Source organism: Balaenoptera ricei, chromosome 19 (genome assembly GCF_028023285.1).
Source record: "Balaenoptera ricei isolate mBalRic1 chromosome 19, mBalRic1.hap2, whole genome shotgun sequence".
NCBI classification, from domain to species: domain Eukaryota; kingdom Metazoa; phylum Chordata; class Mammalia; order Artiodactyla; family Balaenopteridae; genus Balaenoptera; species Balaenoptera ricei.
The window spans coordinates 11,754,081-11,771,601 of NC_082657.1; the positions used below are offsets into that span (position 1 = coordinate 11,754,081).

At 56.2% G+C, this 17,521-nt stretch overlaps 1 protein-coding gene across 5 annotated transcripts in view; it reads right to left on the reverse strand.

Annotated features, from left to right (window-relative positions):
* Positions 1-731: 731 nt before the first annotated feature.
* The window catches only part of GRIK5 (glutamate ionotropic receptor kainate type subunit 5), a 50,546-nt gene continuing 33,756 nt past the window's right edge, over positions 732-17,521 (reverse strand). For 4 of the 5 annotated variants that reach the window (XM_059903908.1, XM_059903907.1, XM_059903905.1 and 1 more), the window contains 8 exons: positions 14,025-14,141; positions 13,738-13,847; positions 13,157-13,330; positions 8,547-8,712; positions 7,772-7,997; positions 5,819-5,947; positions 5,603-5,724; positions 732-1,735 (listed from right to left, as the gene is read on the reverse strand). In XM_059903908.1, the coding sequence (XP_059759891.1) occupies positions 1,307-1,735; positions 5,603-5,724; positions 5,819-5,947; positions 7,772-7,997; positions 8,547-8,712; positions 13,157-13,330; positions 13,738-13,847; positions 14,025-14,141 (1,473 nt within the window). In that variant the 3' untranslated portion in view covers positions 732-1,306. The remainder of the gene's footprint in view (positions 1,736-5,602; positions 5,725-5,818; positions 5,948-7,771; positions 7,998-8,546; positions 8,713-13,156; positions 13,331-13,737; positions 13,848-14,024; positions 14,142-17,521) is intronic. The other variant, XM_059903906.1, reaches the window with a different exon arrangement.

Here is a 17,521-nt window from a genome sequence, read left to right on the forward strand (position 1 = left end):
TCTCTCCACCTCCCCATCTCTCCCCCTTCCATTCGGCCTCGGTTTGGCTCTGGCTGTGTGACCTTCACTTGTCCTTTCTCAGCTGCAGTTTCCACAGAAACCTCCAGCGGGGGGGGGGAGGGCGTGGACAGAAAGCAGACCCACTCTTCTCCCTGCTCAACCAGCCCTCAGCCTACCCCGCCCCACCTCCTCCCTCCCCCCGACTGGGATTTCTCACTTCCTCTCTTGGGGGCTGGGGAGGTACGTTTTCTGCAGAAACACAGGGTCACAGTCACACAGCTGAAGATGGGTTGACGGATGTACACACACACATGCACATGACTACAAAGTCATGACAAATTACCCTGGCCCAGGCACACACTTGCCACCATACGGGCCACCCAGGCACCACCACACTGAACTGTTCACTCACCCTCCCCTCCCCCAGCCCCATCTGGTTTCTGTCTTTCTATGTCTCCTTTTCCTGGTGTCTCTGCCTCTCCAGATCCCTGTATCTCTCTCCATCTGTCTCAGGGTCTCTGTCGCAGCCTCCTTTTGTCCTGAGAGAAGGTCAGTGGAGAAGGGCCAGCTGCCCGGACCTGGGCTGACCTGCTGTCTGTGGGCAGGGCGGAGAATCGAGAGAGTGCAGGAGTGACCATCCAGTCTGCGGTTCTCAGCAGGCTCCCTGGAGGGGGGAGCCCAAGCCTTCAGTGCCCTTGCACCCCTAGGAAATGAGACCCGGGTATCCCCAGTTTTGGGGTTTTGTTCTTTTTTTATTCCAACGGGGACTGGGGTGTGGCAGGGGGAGGGATGGGGGCCCAACTGACCCCCTCCCTGTGGGGGTCTCATAGAAATTCCGAGGTTTCTCCCCAAAAAAAAGAGAGAAAGAGAAGAGTCGAGGGGCACCAGGGGACACCCATCTGTCCAGAGGCCTCCCACTTCTCCAGAAGTGGGGAGGGCTGCGTTAAGTCTTGGGGAGCCCGAGCAGTCCCAGGATGGGGTTCTCCCCGCGAATTGCGTTCCGCTTCCGGGAACAGCCCCTGCAGTCCTCGGCCCCTGGAGTCCTCCGTTCCTGCGCTCCTCTTGTTCGCAGTGGGGGACGGAGTGCGGGCGTCCGCGGCACCCTCTGGCGAGTCCACTAGGGGGCGCAGGCAGGTTCCGGAGCCGAGCCTCAGACTTCACCGGGAACCGAAGGCAAAATCGCGGCGTCCGGCGCGCGGGGGCACAAGTCCCGTCCCTCGCCCACTAGGGAAGCGAGGGCGGCCGGGGCCTGGGGCGAGCCCAGTCCCTGCGGTCAGTCCGGGCGCCCGCCCGGCCCCGCCCGTGATCACTCGTGCTCGGACAGCTCGCGGGGGCCGGCGGGGCCGGGCCGGGCCCGGGGCGGGCTGGTGGCTTCAGCGGGGGCGCCCAGGCCACGCGGGGGCGCGACGGCTCCGGAGGCCCGCAGCGCCTGGATGCGTCGGCACTCCTGACAGACACGCACGTGGGTGCAAGGGGTGGGGGCGGGGGGCCGGGCCCCGCCGGGCGGCCCCGGATCGTCCAGGAGGCGCTGGGGGCCCCCGTGCGCGCTGCCCGCATCCCCGCCCGCGCCGGCGGAGTAGAGTTTGCCGTTGCTGAGGCGCATCTCGCGGACGGCGCGTAGCGACAGCAGGGCCCGGCTTGGGCCTCCCGGGCGCCGGCGCCGGCGAGAACGCGACGTCTTGCGGCAGGACACCGCGTGCCGCAGCTCCTGCAGCATCTCCTGGCACACCGACACCTGGGGGCGGCGCGGGGCGCGGTGGTCACTGTCTGCGACCTCCTTGCCGCCGCCCCGCCCCCCTCCTTTCTCCTCTGGTCCTCTTGGCAACCTTCTCCACACCCTCCTGCTCTCCCTGCCCCACCTCTGTGTTCACCTCTCTTTCTCTTTCCTGCATGCCCTTTCACCTCCTCTCTTCCTTCCACCCTTTCCTCATTTCCCGTTCTCTTCTCTCACAGTTCCCTTATTTCCCCATGCTCTTCCTGTCTCGTCTCTCCACCTCTCAACTCCTGTCTCTCCTCCACTTCTCGCTCCCATCTCCCTTCTTCTTTGGATTTGTTCTTAAATCTGCCCTTCACCTCCGATCCACGCTCCTCTCTTCCTACTCTTTCCTCTTGTCTTTTCACTCGAAAGTTTCTAACTGCTTCTAGTCCTTCCCTCGTACTCGTTCTCCATCCTTGGCCACTGATTCATGCACGCACTATTGCCAGACGTATTTGCTGACCGCCTACTGTGTTCCGGGCACTGTTTCGGGCACTGGGGATACAGCAGAGAACAAAACAGACAGAAGTCCCTGCCCTCATGGAGGTTATATTCCAGTGTGCAGAGACAAAACATAAATATGTAAATATAAGTAGTATGTTAGATGGTGATGAGTGCTTTGGAGAAAAATTAAATTGGGAAAATAGGTGGGGGTGTGGGTGGGGAGTGATGCTGAATTTTGAGATGGGTCCTTAGGGGAGACTCATTGAGAAGAGGACCTGCAAGTAGACAAAGGCAGTGCGGGATGAGCTGTGTGGGGCCTGGCAGGAGGGAAGGCAGACAATTCAGCTGGATACAGGGGTGAGGTGCTGGAGGAATGTGGAGCAGGTTAGGGTGGCCAAGGTGTGGTGGGCAAAGGGGAGAGGGAGGAGATGAGGTCAGAGGAGCAATGAGGGCTGGCTTGTGTAAGGCCCAGAGGCCACTGTAAGGGTTTGGCTTTTACTCTGAGCCAGATGGGAGCCACTGGAGAGTTTTAAGCATAGGACTGCTGTGCTTTCACAGGATCACTCTGGAGCTGTGTTGAGAACAGACTGCAGGGAGGTCAAGGGCAGGAGCAGGGGGCCCACTAGGAAGCTGCTACGATCACCAGACAGGATATGGCGGTGGCTGGACCACAGTGGTGGTGGCCAAGGAGGTGAGAAGGGGTTGATTTCTGGGTATATTTCAAAGGTGGAGCCAATAGTTTTTGCTAAGAGATCAGATAGAGGGTGTGAGAAAGAGGGAGGAGTGAAGGGTGACTCCACGTATTTTGGCCTGAGCAACTGGAATGATGGCATTGGCTGATGGGTGGGCAGGAGCTCTGTGTTGGCCACATGACGTCACGCACTATGTGGTGGACATCCACGTGGAGATGTCAAGTATGGAGCTGAATTTACAAACCGTGGGTTCAGGGAGAGGTCCCTGTAAGGGATACACATTTGAGGGTTACGGTAGGCAGCCTCCAAGATCCTGCCCCTGGGGTGTTCACACCCTTGTGTACTCCCCTTTGCCTTTGTACAAGGTTCACTGACCAACAGAATAAGGCTAGGTCAGCTGACATTTTGGCTTCCTCCTGGCTCTCTCTTGCATCACTCGCTCTGGGGAAACTCAGCTGCCACGGCGTGAGGACACTCAAGCGGCCCTATGGAGAAGTCCCTGTGTGAGGAACTGAGGCCTCCTGCCAACTGCTATGTGAATGAGTGTATTTTTATTCTCTCTATCTTAGGATGTTTTGACATCTGAAACATCTTGCTAGCCAGGGAGAGACTGCCCTCCCAGAGCTAGCCAATTGTTAGGGATAGCAAAGGGCTGGGAACCTGCCTTTCACATGAAAACCAACCAATCCTGAGTCTATACACTCCCTTTTTCTGACTCTCACACACCAAGCCAATATTTCCCCTGCCCTAAATCAACCCAGGGCCAGGTACCAGACAATTAGAGACCACCCCTCTAGTCTAGAGCCTGCTGACATTATTCACACTGCCCAGTCCTAAGCCGTTTCCTTAGCTGCCTTGCCTTTCTTATGGAAACCCCAATAAAGGCCCTGCCCTAGGTTTCTCTCTCCCTTCTTCTGCCTCCTGACCAAATCTGGTGCTTTCCTTGTGGCCCTATGTGGCATGGTAGGCCCCCTCCTGTCAGGTAATGTAAGTAATAAACTCTTCTTTCACTGGCATTGGCCTCTTCTGCTCAGTCACTTCCATAAATTCAAACCCCACAGGTACATTTTGAGACAGTGAGCCATCCTGGAAGTGGATCCTCCAGCCCCAGTCGAGCCTCCAGACAACAGCAGCCCCAGCCAACGTCATGACCATGACCTTACCAGAGACACTGAGCAGCCAGAACCACCCAGCTAAGCTGCTCCCAGATTCCTGACCTATGGACACTGTGAACTGATAGAAGTTTGCTGTTTTAAGTTGCTAAATTGGGGGATAATTTGTTACACGGCAGAAGATAAATAATACAGGAGTCATCAGCATACAGATGGTCTTACAAACCATTTGGCTGGATGGGATCACCAAGGGAATGGAGAAAGAGAAGAGAAGAAGTCCAAGGATCGAGCCCTAGGGTGCCCCAACAAAACAGTGCCAGAGGGGTAGGAGGAAAATGAGGCAGGAGCAGGGAAGAGAGGGTCGTGAGGAGAGAGTGATCGGCTGTGCTGAAGCCCATGGCTGCCTCATGATGATGAGGCCAGAGACTCAGGCGCTGGATTTCAGATGCAGAGGTCACTGGTGGCAAGACTGGCTTCAGAAGAGAGGTGGGGACAGAAGCTGGATGGGAGTGTGTCCAAGACTGAATGGGAAGACAGAAACTGGAAACAGCAGAGGGACACACCCTGTCAAGGCTACAACAGAAGGGGAGAAATGGGGCGGTGACTAGGAGGGGAAACGGGGTCCAGAGAGGGTTCCTTGAAGACGGGAGAAATGACAGCACGTCTGTATGCTGCCGGGCTTGATCCAGTAGAGGGAGAAAAGCAGATGATGCGGGAGGGAAGGAGAGAACAGCTGAGGAATGTCCTTGGGAAGGCAAGAGAGGAGGAGACGGGGCGCGTGTGGAGAAGCCTTAGCGAGGAGCGTGTATGTTCATCTGGAGTCACTAAGGGGCGAGTGGAGAAAGCATGAGGGTAGCTGGGTGTAGAGGTGGGGCTCGGCATGCTTTCTGACTCCTCTGCTTTTCTCAGGCCAGTAGAAGCAAGGTCATGGGCTCAAAGCAAGGAGGGGAAGGAGGGGCTGGAGGCTGGCGGAGAGAGGGAAAGGTTGGAATCGTGGAGGAGCACGGGGGCCCGCGGGGTTAGCACTGGAGCAGTATGGCTGGGTACCACCATGCCCGCGTATGGGCTGAGACCAGCCAGCAAGTCTGTCTTCCTGCTGTCGCATTCAGCTGCATTCTCCTTGCCCCTGTCTCTCCTCCTATTTCTTCTTGCTTTACCACCTCATTCTTTCCCCATATCCTTCTCTCTCTGCCCCTCCACACTCCTTCCCCTGCATCCTCATCTCTGCCTGCGCCCTCTTCCCCCTCTGTCCTTCCTCATGTCCATGGACCCTCTTTCCCGTCTTCCGTCTGCTCTCACCTTTTTTTTCTGGCCGCACCGAGGCTTGTGGGATCTTAGTTCCCCCCACCAGCGATCGAACCTGGGCCCTCTACAGTGACGGCACAGAGTCCTAACCGCTGGACCGTCAGGGAGTTCCCTGCTCTCACCTCTTCATGGACCTCCGGGACCCATGGAGTCGCTCCGATCCTCTCACGTCCCCAGCTCCCAGCCCCCCAACCCACGCATTCCTCCAGTAACGGCTCCCAATGCCATAGTCTTCACACCCCCTGCCCCTGGGGTCCCACTTCTCCCCGCACACCCTTCGCCAGCCCCCTCACCTCTTCTGACTCTGCTGACCTCCGCGTGGACCATACGAATTCCATGACTGCCACGAAGACAGCAATGATGAGGCCACAGATGAGCACGACAAAAATGCCGCCGATGTTCTCCATGCCCAAGCCTGGGGGTGGAGGGGGAGAGCCAGGGGTCGGGCTGTGTGGGCCAGGGGTGGCAAGGGGCCTTTGGGAAGGGCACGGCGTGCAGGGATGGCTGACCTTTAGCTCGATGGTCCTCCTCCTTGGGGCACCGGCTCCCCTCCCACCACTTGCGCTTTAGGATCTCCAGCCGGTTGTTCTCCTGAAGCTGCAGAATGGCCAGTGTGATCTCATCCCGGAACGGGGAGCCTGGACCGGGCACACGGTGGGGTTGGCGGTCATCGGGACCCTGGATCCCTGCCTGCCCAGACCCCAGAGGTTCCCTCCCCTCCGCAGCTCGTCTCCTCCCAGCTCTGCCGCATCCCCAGCATCTTCCCGGCCCACCTTCAAATCTGACTACTGCCCGCCACCTCCCCTGTCACCACCCCCGGGCCGAGCCCCCACTTGCCACATTTGTCACCGTTCCCCTCTCCCTGTGGGCCCCCCTCAATCTCCTCCCGCCAGGCTCTTCTCAACACAGCAGCCAGAGGGACAATTTCAGAAACATAGACATAGATCATGCCTCTCTGGTGCTTAAAACTCTCCAATGGCTCTGTTTGCAGCTAGAAAAAAAAATGTTCAAATGTTCAACAAGATTCTGTATTCACTGGTCCCACCACCTGGGGCTCCCTTAGGACCTTTGCCTCTGCCTGGAATGTTCCTTCCCTCACTTCACTCAGGGCTCTGCTCACAGGGTGCCTCAGGGGCTCTTCTCTATTTAAAATGACAGCAAGCACCCCCCTCCCTGTCCATCTCTTCCCCTTATTTACTTCAGAGCAGCTGACATTACTTGACATCACATTATAAAGCTATGTGTTTATTGTCTGTCTGCACCCCTAATAGGCGGCTGGAGGTGGGGGCTGGGCAGCTAGCTCCCCGCTGTGGCATCCCAGCACCCAGAGCAGTCCTGGCACACAGTAGGGCATCAGATCTGCCAAGTGAACGAATCCCCAGCCACACCTCTCCTCTGCGTGGCCCCAACCCTGGACCACCTCTCTCCTCTCTACCCTCAGATCCTCCCCTTAAACCATCCTTGGGCCCCAAACACCCCACCCATATCCTACCCTCTACTCATTTCTTCATTCACTACTATAATTCTTGAGCATCTACCAGGTGCCAGGAACTAGGGATACAGGCAAGTGGAGTGATTGGTATTTATCAGGCACTTACTATGTGCCAGACCCTTTGTCTACAGAAGTGTATTTAAGTCTCACGATAATCCTGTGAGGCACGTGTTACCTACCACCCTCATTATCTGCATGAAGCAGGTGACACTCTTGCCTGAGTCAGGGAGGAAGCTGGGATTTGAATCCAGGTTGTTGTGACTCCAGAGCCTGTCCCTCAAAGCACCAGGCTACACTGCCCACCTGATACAGCACTGACCCTACCACAAAACTGCTAAGATTTGGGGTAATTTGTTATGTAGTCATAGCTAAGAAATGCAGTGGTCATCAGAATATAGGTGGGTTTAAAAGCCAAAATGCCAAAATTTGGTGGCAAAATCGTTGGTGAGTTTCCAGCACCAAGCCCTGAAAAAGCATGTCCAAGTCCCCCTAGCAGATCCATCCATCATTCTCCCTCCCTCCCTCCTTCCCTCTCTCCCTCCCTTCCACCCATCCAGCAACATCCATTAAGTTGCTGGAGCACCTGCTCTGAGCCAGGCTGTGGGTTTGGTGCAGAGGATATGAAGTAAATAAAACCAGGTCCTCACCCTCGAGGGGCCCTCGGACAAATGGGGGAAGGCAGCAAGCCTCACGGCTCACACGCACTGACTTGGGCACAGTCTCACCGGGTTCTCGCAACAGCCCTCCAGGGTTGGAGCTGATTGCTCCTAGGCCTGTTTATATGCAGGTGGAAGGTGCAGAGGCTCAGGGAGGTGGCATCACCTTCCCAAGGCCACACAGCTAGGAGGCCACACACAGCGCGCCCAGCCTGCTCGGGAAGGGCCTGGCCTACTCCCTGGCCTGCTCACACAGCCTGGTTTCAGCTGCCTGGGGACCCACGGCCTCCCACCCCGCCCCACTGCCGCCATACCCAGCGGCATGCCGATGCCGTAGCCCTTGGTGTCCAGGAGGCCCCCGATCTGGGTGAGGTTGCAGTTGAGGCGCCGGTGGTACTCATTCATGGTGGACTCGAGCAGGAAGGCATAGCGGGAGTTGAGCACGCGGGCGATGCCCTCCTCTGTGCTCTTGACAAACACGCTGGGCTGCTTCGACTGCATGTAGTTCCACATACGCTGGTACGTCTGGTACCGTGAATTCTGGGCAGAGGGCGCATGAGGGGAAGACGGGTGAGGGTCTTTCCACTCCTGCCTTTCCCCTGAGCCCTGTCCCCTGCCCTCTAGAAAGTCTCCCTCAACCCGAGAGAGCGGGGAGACCAGAGGAAGACAGGAAGAGCCAAAGACAGAGGAGAGACGCAAGACAGACAGACTGCTCAAGGCCAGATCCAAGCCAACCCCACACCCACCAGCCCAGCGAGGATCCTGAGGACCGAAGGCTTGGGAAGAAGGGGCCGCAGCCTGTTTTTCAACCCTTTTTCTCTCTTCCACCCCTGGGCCTCGGCTCGGCTTGACACCCAGCCCTGTCTTCCCGGTGTTCCCAGGCCTTATTCAGAGAAGCTGGGAGCAGATGCTCAACCATATCTACCCAGGGCCCAGCCTGCTGCCGGGAGACCTGCGTCCAAGCCAAACAGGACAGCTGACTTCCTACAGGCCCCGCAGGAACCTTCTGAGGAATGCACTGCCCCACCCTGAGCCGCTGTGCACGGCGGGGACCCCGAAACCAAGCCTGGGTGGCTCCAGGGACCCCACCTGAAAGAAGGTCATGGTGGAGCCAGCGTGGATGGTGCCATACTCAATGTTGGTCTGGTCCGCCAGGTCGTCGGCCGACTCCACAGGCACCTCCATGCGCTGCACGGTGAGGAAGGCAGCCAGGTTGGCCGTGTAGGAGGAGATGATGATCAAGGTGAAGGCCCACCTGAGGGGTGGGAGGGGTGAGCTACAGGTTGGAGCCACCCCTGCCACCCTGCCCCTGTGGCCATGTGCCCCATTGGTGGTGCCCCGCTCAGTGACCCCAGCATCTAGAAGGCTGACTGCTGACTAGTGGAGGGGCTGGGAGAATGGAATCTGGAGCCAGACTCCCTGGGTTTAAAAATTGCTTCCAGAGGGCTTCCCTGGTGGCGCAGTGGTTAAGAATCCGCCTGCCAATGCAGGGGACACGGGTTCGAGCCCTGGTCTGGAAAGATTCCACATGCCGCGGAGCAACTAAGCCCGTGCGCCACAACTACTGAGCCTGGGCTCTAGAGCTCGTGAGCCACAACTACTGAAGCCCGCGCGCCTAGAGCCCGTGCTCCGCAACAAGAGAAGCCACCGCGATGAGAAGCCTGCGCACCGCAACAAAGAGTAGCCCCCGCTCGCCGCAACTAGGGAAAGCCCACGCGCAGCAACGAAGACCCAACGCAGCCAAAAATAAATAAATAAATTAATTAATTAATTAAAAGAAAAAAAAAAAGAAACGTTGATTTCCAAGGCAGAGCTGTCCTGAACCATGACGAGCCCTTGGGTGTGGCGGCAGGAAGCTATGGCCCGTGTGGACATGAGATGAGGGGCCCAGGAGGGGAGTTCTGGCCAAGCTGCTGCTATTCAGGTGGCGGCCAAGTCCCTAGGGCACTGGCACCCACCCCCACCGCCCTACCACCGGCCCTGGCTTGCTGAATCACCAGGCCGAGGTCACATCTGGAGATGAAGAAACATCTGTTGAATGACTGAATGTGGGGGAAGACTCGGGGTGGAGACAAGAGTGAGCCTGGGGTCAAAGGCACCAGTGAGAGAGGGGGCGTGACTGGGGGCTTCCTGGGTGACAGCGATGGGAAGGGGCAGAGAACACCCAGCTGGGGAAGAGGGTCCCTGACTGAGCAGCAGAAGGGATGGGCTGTAGAGAGTTGGTCACTGGTCCCCCACCTGACTGGGGGACTCAGCCAGATTTGTCACAGCGGGTCCCTTCATGCCCTCTCAGCCGCCTCCTCACACGTGCCTCCCTCTCGTGCCTGGCTGGAATGCGCCTCCCTCTCTTTGGCAGGCATGCCTCTGTTTGCACCTTCAGATGAAACAGCCCAGATGTCACCTCCTCAGAGGGGCCCTTCCTGAGCACCCTCATTCTCTACTGTTCTCTTTCACTGCACCCTGTTTGGTTCTTCAATAGCACAGTTTACATACATCTGATACATCATTATATTAAAAATGTTGGGCTTCCCTGGTGGCGCAGTGGTTGAGAGTCCGCCTGCCAATGCAGGGGACACGGGTTCAATCCCTGGTCTGGAAAGATTCCACAGGCCGTGGAGCAACTATGCCCGTGCGCCACAACTACTGAGCCTGTGCTCTGGAGCCTGCGAGCCACAGCTACTGAGCCCGCATGCCTAGAGCCCGTGCTCCTCAACAAGAGAAGCCACCGCAATGAGAAGCCCGCGCACCGCAACGAAGAGTAGCCCCCGCTCTCTGAGGCTAGAGAAAGCCCTCGCACAGCAATGAAGACCCAACACAGCCAAAAATAAAAACAAATAAATAAATAAATTTATTTTTAAAAAAATGTTAATAAAGTTCAGTCGGGGTGTGTGGTAGGCAGAAGAAAGGCTTGCCCCCCAAAGATGTCTACATGCTCACCCCTGGAACTTGTGAGTATGTTCCCTCACAGGGTAAAAGGGTCTTTGCAGATATGATTAAGTTAAGAGTCTTGAGATTGGGAGATTAGCCTGGATTATCCTGTTGGGCCCATGGAATCACAAGGGTCCTTATGCGGAAGAAGGAGGTCAGAGTCAGAGAGAGAGATTTGAAGACGTTATGCTCTTGGCTTTGAAGATGGAGGAAGGGGCCGCAAGCCCAGGAACGCAGGCAGCTTCTAAAAGCTGGAAAAAGCAAGGAAATGGATTCTTCCCCAAAGCCTACAGAAGAACTGGCCCTGCCAACACCTTGATTTTAGCACAGTCATATCTACTTTGCACTTCTGACCTCCAGAACTATAAGAGAATAAATTTATGTTGTTTTTAAGCCACGAAGTTTGTGGTAATTTGTTGCAGCAGCAACAGGAAATGAATACAGGGTATAACTCCTGACATGATGCCAATTCCAAAATGTTAAAAAAAAAAAAAAAATCATCAAGATTCAAAAGTTTAGGGATTTCCCTGGTGGTCCAGTGGTTAGGACTCCGAGCTTCCACTGCAGGGGGCACGGTTTCAATCCCTGGTCAGGGAACTAAGATCCCACATGCCATGCGGCGCATCCAGAAAATTTTAAAAATTAAAGAAAAAAAAAGTTTCAAAGCCCTGCTGCAACTAAGGAGCCCACGTGCTGCAACTAAGGAGCTCTGGAGCTGCAACTAAGGAGCCCTGGAGCCGCAACTAAGGAGCCTGCCTGGTACAACTAAGACCTGGTGCAACCAAAACAAAACAAACAAAGTTTCAAAGCCAATGGACCAAGCAAATTGCAAACAACTGCCAGATGGTAGTTAGCCTCGCTTAGCTGGGAAAGAGAAAAACCTGCCACCATTATGGTTAGTCTTGAACAAACAAGTTTTGAATCAAACAATATCTTCGGGACATATTCTTGGCATAAAATATGATGTCCTTGTGTTGATTTATCTGTTTATTCTCAGTTCCTTTGCCTCTTGAGGACTGGTTTTCCACCTGAGTGCCTGGCACATGGAAGGGCCTGAGAAGCACCTCTTGCTGAATGACTACTGAGCATGGATTCTGACTGATGGGGAGGAAGCCCAATGCCTCGGTTTGCCCTGGAGAGGTACCCAGGGCCTATGGGGTGGGTGGCACTGGGGCGGGAGGCTGGCTCGGCCCAGCCCTGCCTCTAGCCAAATGCACGCTCTTTAGCAAACCACTTCCTCTCTCTGGGTCTCGGTCTTCTAATCCATAAAACCAGAGAATATTCCTTGTCCTAAGCATGCTCCTTGGCTTTCTGTGGTTCTAATGAGGAAAAGGAGCTGAGAAGAGTTATATGAACTGCAGCCAAGCCCAGCTGCTATTTCAAAGGTAGGGTGGCAAATGTGAGTGCTTATGGAAGCCAGGCCGGAAAGTGACTGAAGGGGGACTTCCCTGGTGGCGCAGTGGTTAAGAATCCTCCTGCCAATGCAGGGGACACGGGTTCGAGCCCTGGTCGGGGAAGATCCCACAGGCCGCGGAGCAACTAAGCCCATGCGCCACAACTACTGAGCCTGCACTCTAGAGCCCTCGAGCCACAACTACTGAGCCCGTGCGCCACAACTACTGAAGCCCGTGCGCCTAGAGCCTGTGCTCCACAAAAAGAGAAGCCACCGCGATGAGAAGCCTGTGCACCGCAGTGAAGAGTAGCCCCCGCTCGCCTCAACTAGAGAAAAGCTCGTGCACAGCAACAAAGAGCTAATGCAGACAAAAAAAAAAATTTTTTTTTTTAAAGTGACTGAAGGAGGGAGAGAGGACTGAGGCCAGTGGAACAGGCATCAACGCCAGGTGGGAATGCCAGCCGAGCACTATCAGATCTCCCAAATCTTCGAGAAAAGTGATTAATCTGAATTTGGGGAGTTCCCTGGTGGCCTAGTGGTTAGGATTCCGGGCTTTCACTGCTGTGGCCCGGAACAAAGATCCCGCAAGCCGCGCAGCGTGGCCAAAACAAAACAAAACAAAAAGAGACATCTGAATTTGTAAGTGAATTTACCCAATTTTTAAATGCCAACTAATTCAAAAAATTTTAAACTATGGGCCAGACATCACCAGTTGTCAGTGTCTGCTCTCTGACACATAGGTTCTTGGAGCTTGTCTTGGAGGCAAAATAAGTTCTGTTCAAAATAAGTTACTGGGTCTGGGTAATTCCCTGGGGGTCCAGTGGTTGGGATGTGGTGCTTTCACTGCTGAGGGTCTGAGTTCAATCCCTGGTCAAGGAACTAAGATCCCACAAGCCACGCGAGGTGTGGCCAAAAAAAAAAAAAGAAAAAATGTTACGAGATCCGCGTGGGACTTTGAGGGAGCAGGTGTCCCTGTCTGGGCCTCAGCCTCAGCCTCTGGACAGTGAAGGCTGTCCTGGCTCAAGGATTCCAGTGTCTCTGTGACTGCCCAGGCAATGTCCGAGACAGCAGTAACAATGCCAATACTGTCCTGATTATAACCCCTCAGGTCAGCAGAAGCACTTTCCCATCCCTTAGCCACACTGAATCCTTACAACCTGAGACATGGGCATTTTTATCCCCATTTTTCAGATGAGGAGACTGAGGCATGGAGACCCAAGGTCACACAGCCAGTGAGTGGCAGAGCTGGGGCTCAGCTGCCCCCACCCCATTCCCTGTCACACAGCTGGCGTGGGTAACGGGAATGGGCCCAGGCCTCAGAAGCCCCCCCACCCCACCCCCCGCCAACCCCAGTTGGGGCAGACAGGCAGCCTCTCACCAGACTCCGCTGACGCAGCGTGTGGACAGCGCCCGGGGCATGATCTCCGAGCCCTGCTGCATGAAGCCCCCCACGGGGAACCAGAGGCTGTTGCCCAGCGTGTACTGATTCTCCAGGATGTGGGGACGTGCCCGCAGGCACGGGTGCGGGTTATACCACTCGTAGGGGCTCAGCCTGTGGAGAGACACGGGGAATGGGGAGAAAAAGGAGAGGAACAGAGGAAAGAGAGAGCCACCGTGATCAGAAGAGATGGGGGGACGAAAACGGAGGGGAAGACAGAGATGGACATAGAGAGACACACACACACACAGAGAAACAGAGACAGTGCGGGCAAAAGGGGAGGGGGACAGAAAGAACGGGAAGGGGAGAGGCCCAGAGAGAACCACGGAGCAAAAGTCAGAACCACCAGAAGGAAATACAGAGACAGGGCCAGAAAGGGAGAAGGGAGGGTGCAGGGAATCCAAGGCCCCAAGTGGAGGCCGAGGATGGTCCAGACAGACGACAGAAAGGTCAGGCATGGAGACCCCAGCTCGTGCTTCCTCCCCGCCCTCTCCTTCCCAGGCAGCAGGTAGTGGACTCACCTGGCGGCCAGGAACAGGACGCAGCTGACAGCCAGGTAGGCAAGAAGCATGAAGAGCCACACAGCAGGGGAGAAGGGGTCCAGGAAGGAGAAGTAGCCAGGCTTGCGGCCCTGGTGGGAGAGGGAGTGAGAGCCGGAGCCACACAGACCTGAGCCCCTCCCCCAGCCCCGGGGCCCATGAGCCCCACCGGCCCCTCCGAGGTCCAGCCCACAGCCTCTGCCTCCCTTGGGTGTCCGGCCCCAGCGCCAGCCCCCACCCCCGCCTCCATGTCTCCAGGGGAACCGTACCATGTGCACGCGGTAGAGGATGCTGATTCCCAGGGTCATGAAGGGTTTGGAAAAGTCGATGACCTTCTCCCGCTCAGCTGTGATGGTGAACGCAGCCACAGCCAGGTCTGCCTTCTGCTGGAGGGGAAGCGGGGCGGGGGCAGATGGGCGGGCCAGGGAGACAGATGGGCAGTTAGAGAGAACGCACTGAGGGAGCGACTTAGAATATCAGAAGCTGAGAGAGAGGCAAAGAGAGAGGGCAGCAGAAGGAGCCAGGGGACCGGCTCCAAGAGCGCACCTCGGGCCTCCAGTCGGACCCTTGTCATCTCACGTCTGCTGTAAGCGGCTCCTGTGGCCTCCTTCCTGCCCTGCTGCCCTGCCTCATCCAATCTCTCCCGCTCCCCAGTCAAGTTCATCATTAAGACCCTGCTTTATAAAACCTACCACTGACCCCCACCACTCCCACCATGCCGGGGTCTTAAAGAGAGAGCCTGAGATTGGAGTTGAGATGCCTGGACGCTGACCCACTCAGGACCCTCTTGGAGCCTTGGTTTTCTCTTCTGTATGAACAATTAACAGGTAACACTTATCAAGCGCTTACTATGTGCCAGGCTCCATGCTAGATGCCACTTTATATAGATTATCTTGTATAATCCTCTTAACAGCTCCCTGAGGGCCACTACTAGGCCCATTTTATAGAAGGGGAAACTGAGGCTCAGAGAGGCAAAGGCACTAGAGAGTAAAGGCAGGGGCTGGGGACCATAAAGCAGAGACATGACCTCCACTCTCCTGCCCCTGGCAGACACCAGGGACCTAGATGTGTGCATCATGAAGCCACCCCTGACACACAGGACTACGCCCGGCTCAGTTGAGATAATGACCTCAGGAGAAGCTGCATGTGGTCTTGAGTTGGGGAGGGGTGGCTGGGGTCCGGGTCTGAAGTGGTGAAGGGTGGGTAGTGGGTGGGGTATGGCGGACAAAGGGGTGTGTGTTGGGGTCTTGCTGACACGCTGGAATGCCTGATGCAAAGGGGCCATCTCGCTCTTGCCCAAGAGGATATCAGGCAGTCGTTAGCTGTGGGCAGGACAACAGGCTGGGAAAAAACCTGGCACTTCACACACACATACACACACACACACACACACACACACACACACACACACACTGCACACGTGAGCACTGTACACGGTCAGGTCTACACCACCAACATGTGCACACCATGCCATATCCACACATGCGTGCCCAGACACAGGCTGACCCAGTGACATACTGTCCACGTGGACTCAGGCAGACAAACACGTGCCCTGTACACGAGTGCAGGGAGGAGCGATGACATCGTGGGGGGCATTCCCTAGAGGCACAGTGCCCACACCCGAACACGTGGCCTCACGTGTGCACATACATGACAGAGGTGGCAGGGCGCTGGGGAGGGCCGGGGGTGGGAGTAGGGAGCCCTGGCTCTGCCCCAAGCTCACTGGGTGACCAGGGACAGGGGCTTCCACGTCTCTGGGCCTCACTTTGGTCCTCTGTAAAATTGGGTGGGGGGTGAGCGAGAGGTCTCCTGGGTTTGGGACCCGGCTCCGAGGATGCTCCTTCCAGGCATACTGATTCCATCGCCCAGGGCTCAGCCGGGCCCCAGCACCGACTCCAAATTCAAGTAGAGTCCTCCCCCTGGGGCTGAAATAAGAGTCAAGGTCCCGGATCACTGGCCTGGGAGGAGGGACACACGCACCCCCCAAGGGGCTGAGACTGAGAGCACATGAGGTAATACAGACTGGGACAGAACTGGGGTGGGGAGAGAGGGCACGGGCCCCAAAGATACTGCAAAGAGAGGTGGCACAGGCTGAAAACAAAACCAAGGTCAGGGAGAGATCACGTGGACCCAAAATGAAATCCAGGCTCTAGGAGAGAAGAGATCTGAAAGACAATTCGATGTCAGGGAAAGAGGACAGACCCAGAAGATTAACCAAGAGTAGAGAGAGACGGCACAGGTGAAACAACTACGGCAGGGTGAGAGAGAGACGGCACGTCCCCAAGGCAGAATCCAGAGGCGGCCGTGTGTGGCAAGGGCCCAGAACACACCGGATTCAGAGCTTACCCCTGGGAATTCCTGTGTGTTGAGAGTAAGGAGTGGGTTTTCCTCCCTTTTTTTTGGCCACACCCCACGGCTTGTGGGATCTTAGTTCCCCAACCAGGGATCGAACCCGCGCCCTCGGCAGTGAAAGAGCGGAGTCCCAACCACTGGACCACCAGGGAATTCCCGGTTTTCTCCTTTCTTGTGCACTTGCCACTCTCATGACTAATATGTGAATCATTGGGAACAATGTTAGCTAATACAGGAATCTTTATTTTTATGCACCCACAGGAGGTCTGTCCTGGCAAAGGCCCCCCACGATAATCCATCAGCCTCCTCACTGGCCCCCTGCCTCTGCTCATAACACCCCCCCATCCAAAATGATAGTCACCTGTTTAAAAACTCTTGGGTGGCTTTCCCACTGCACCTAAGGCAGTGTCCAGGGTGGCTGGAGCAGAAAGCGCGGGGGGGGGGCGGGTAGGTGGTGGGAAATGCAGCAGAGTGGGAACCAGAGCCCTGCAGGGCCTTGCAGGCCAGGGGAAGGGGGCCGGATTCTACCCCAAGGGCAACAGAGGACATCACATCAGAGGGTGTGAGCAGCAGGGGGTAACGTGATCTGGCCGCCCTGAGAACAGACCACAGGGGCAAGAGTGGAAGCCGACTAAAGATGTCCACGGAGATGCTGGGGGCGGGGCTAAGTGGAGGTGGAGAGGAGGTGGTCCGATTTGAGATGAATTCCGAATGGAGGACAGACAGATCCTTAAATGCTGCAAGTTCTTCTAGACTCCTCTCAGAGTCTTTGGAACCCCTGCCCCCTTTCCACCTCCTCCTCCCCCTTCATTTCCCAAAAGGGACACCTGTTCCTTAGAGAAGACTTCCCTCCCCAAGGGAACCCTGACAGTTTAATCTCTGGGATGAAATCAGGAAGAATCCAAATGATAAGCCACCTGTAGAAATGACAGGGGGATTGTCTAAATGCCTAAAAACCAACCAAAGCACTGGTGACTGGCCCTCTGCCCCAGCCCGCCCTGTACACCAGCTCTGTGCAAACCATCTGTGCGGTGCTATCAACTCCCTGACAGGCTCTGCCAATAGGGGGCACTAGAGGAAGGCTGCAAGGCTGGAGGAAGGAGAGTTACCTGCTCCTTCTGGTCTACTCTCAGGTCCCCAGCCTTTCTGCACCAAAGGCAGCAGCATTTCTTCCACAGGGCAGCAGACAAATTCAGTCTGCAGCTTCCCAGCACTTGCAGAACCAGCTTTGCTGAGCCTTTCTTGGGGCACCAGCACCAGCTGGAGAGTGCCCCCTCCTCGGGGTCTGAGTTTCCGCCCCACAGAGCCCTTCCTCTAAGTTTCCGAGTTTCAGCTCTTCTCTGCTCCTTCAGAACTTGAGACAGAGCCACTTCCTGCCTTGCTACCTCCTTGATGCCTGAGAGAGAGCAAGAGT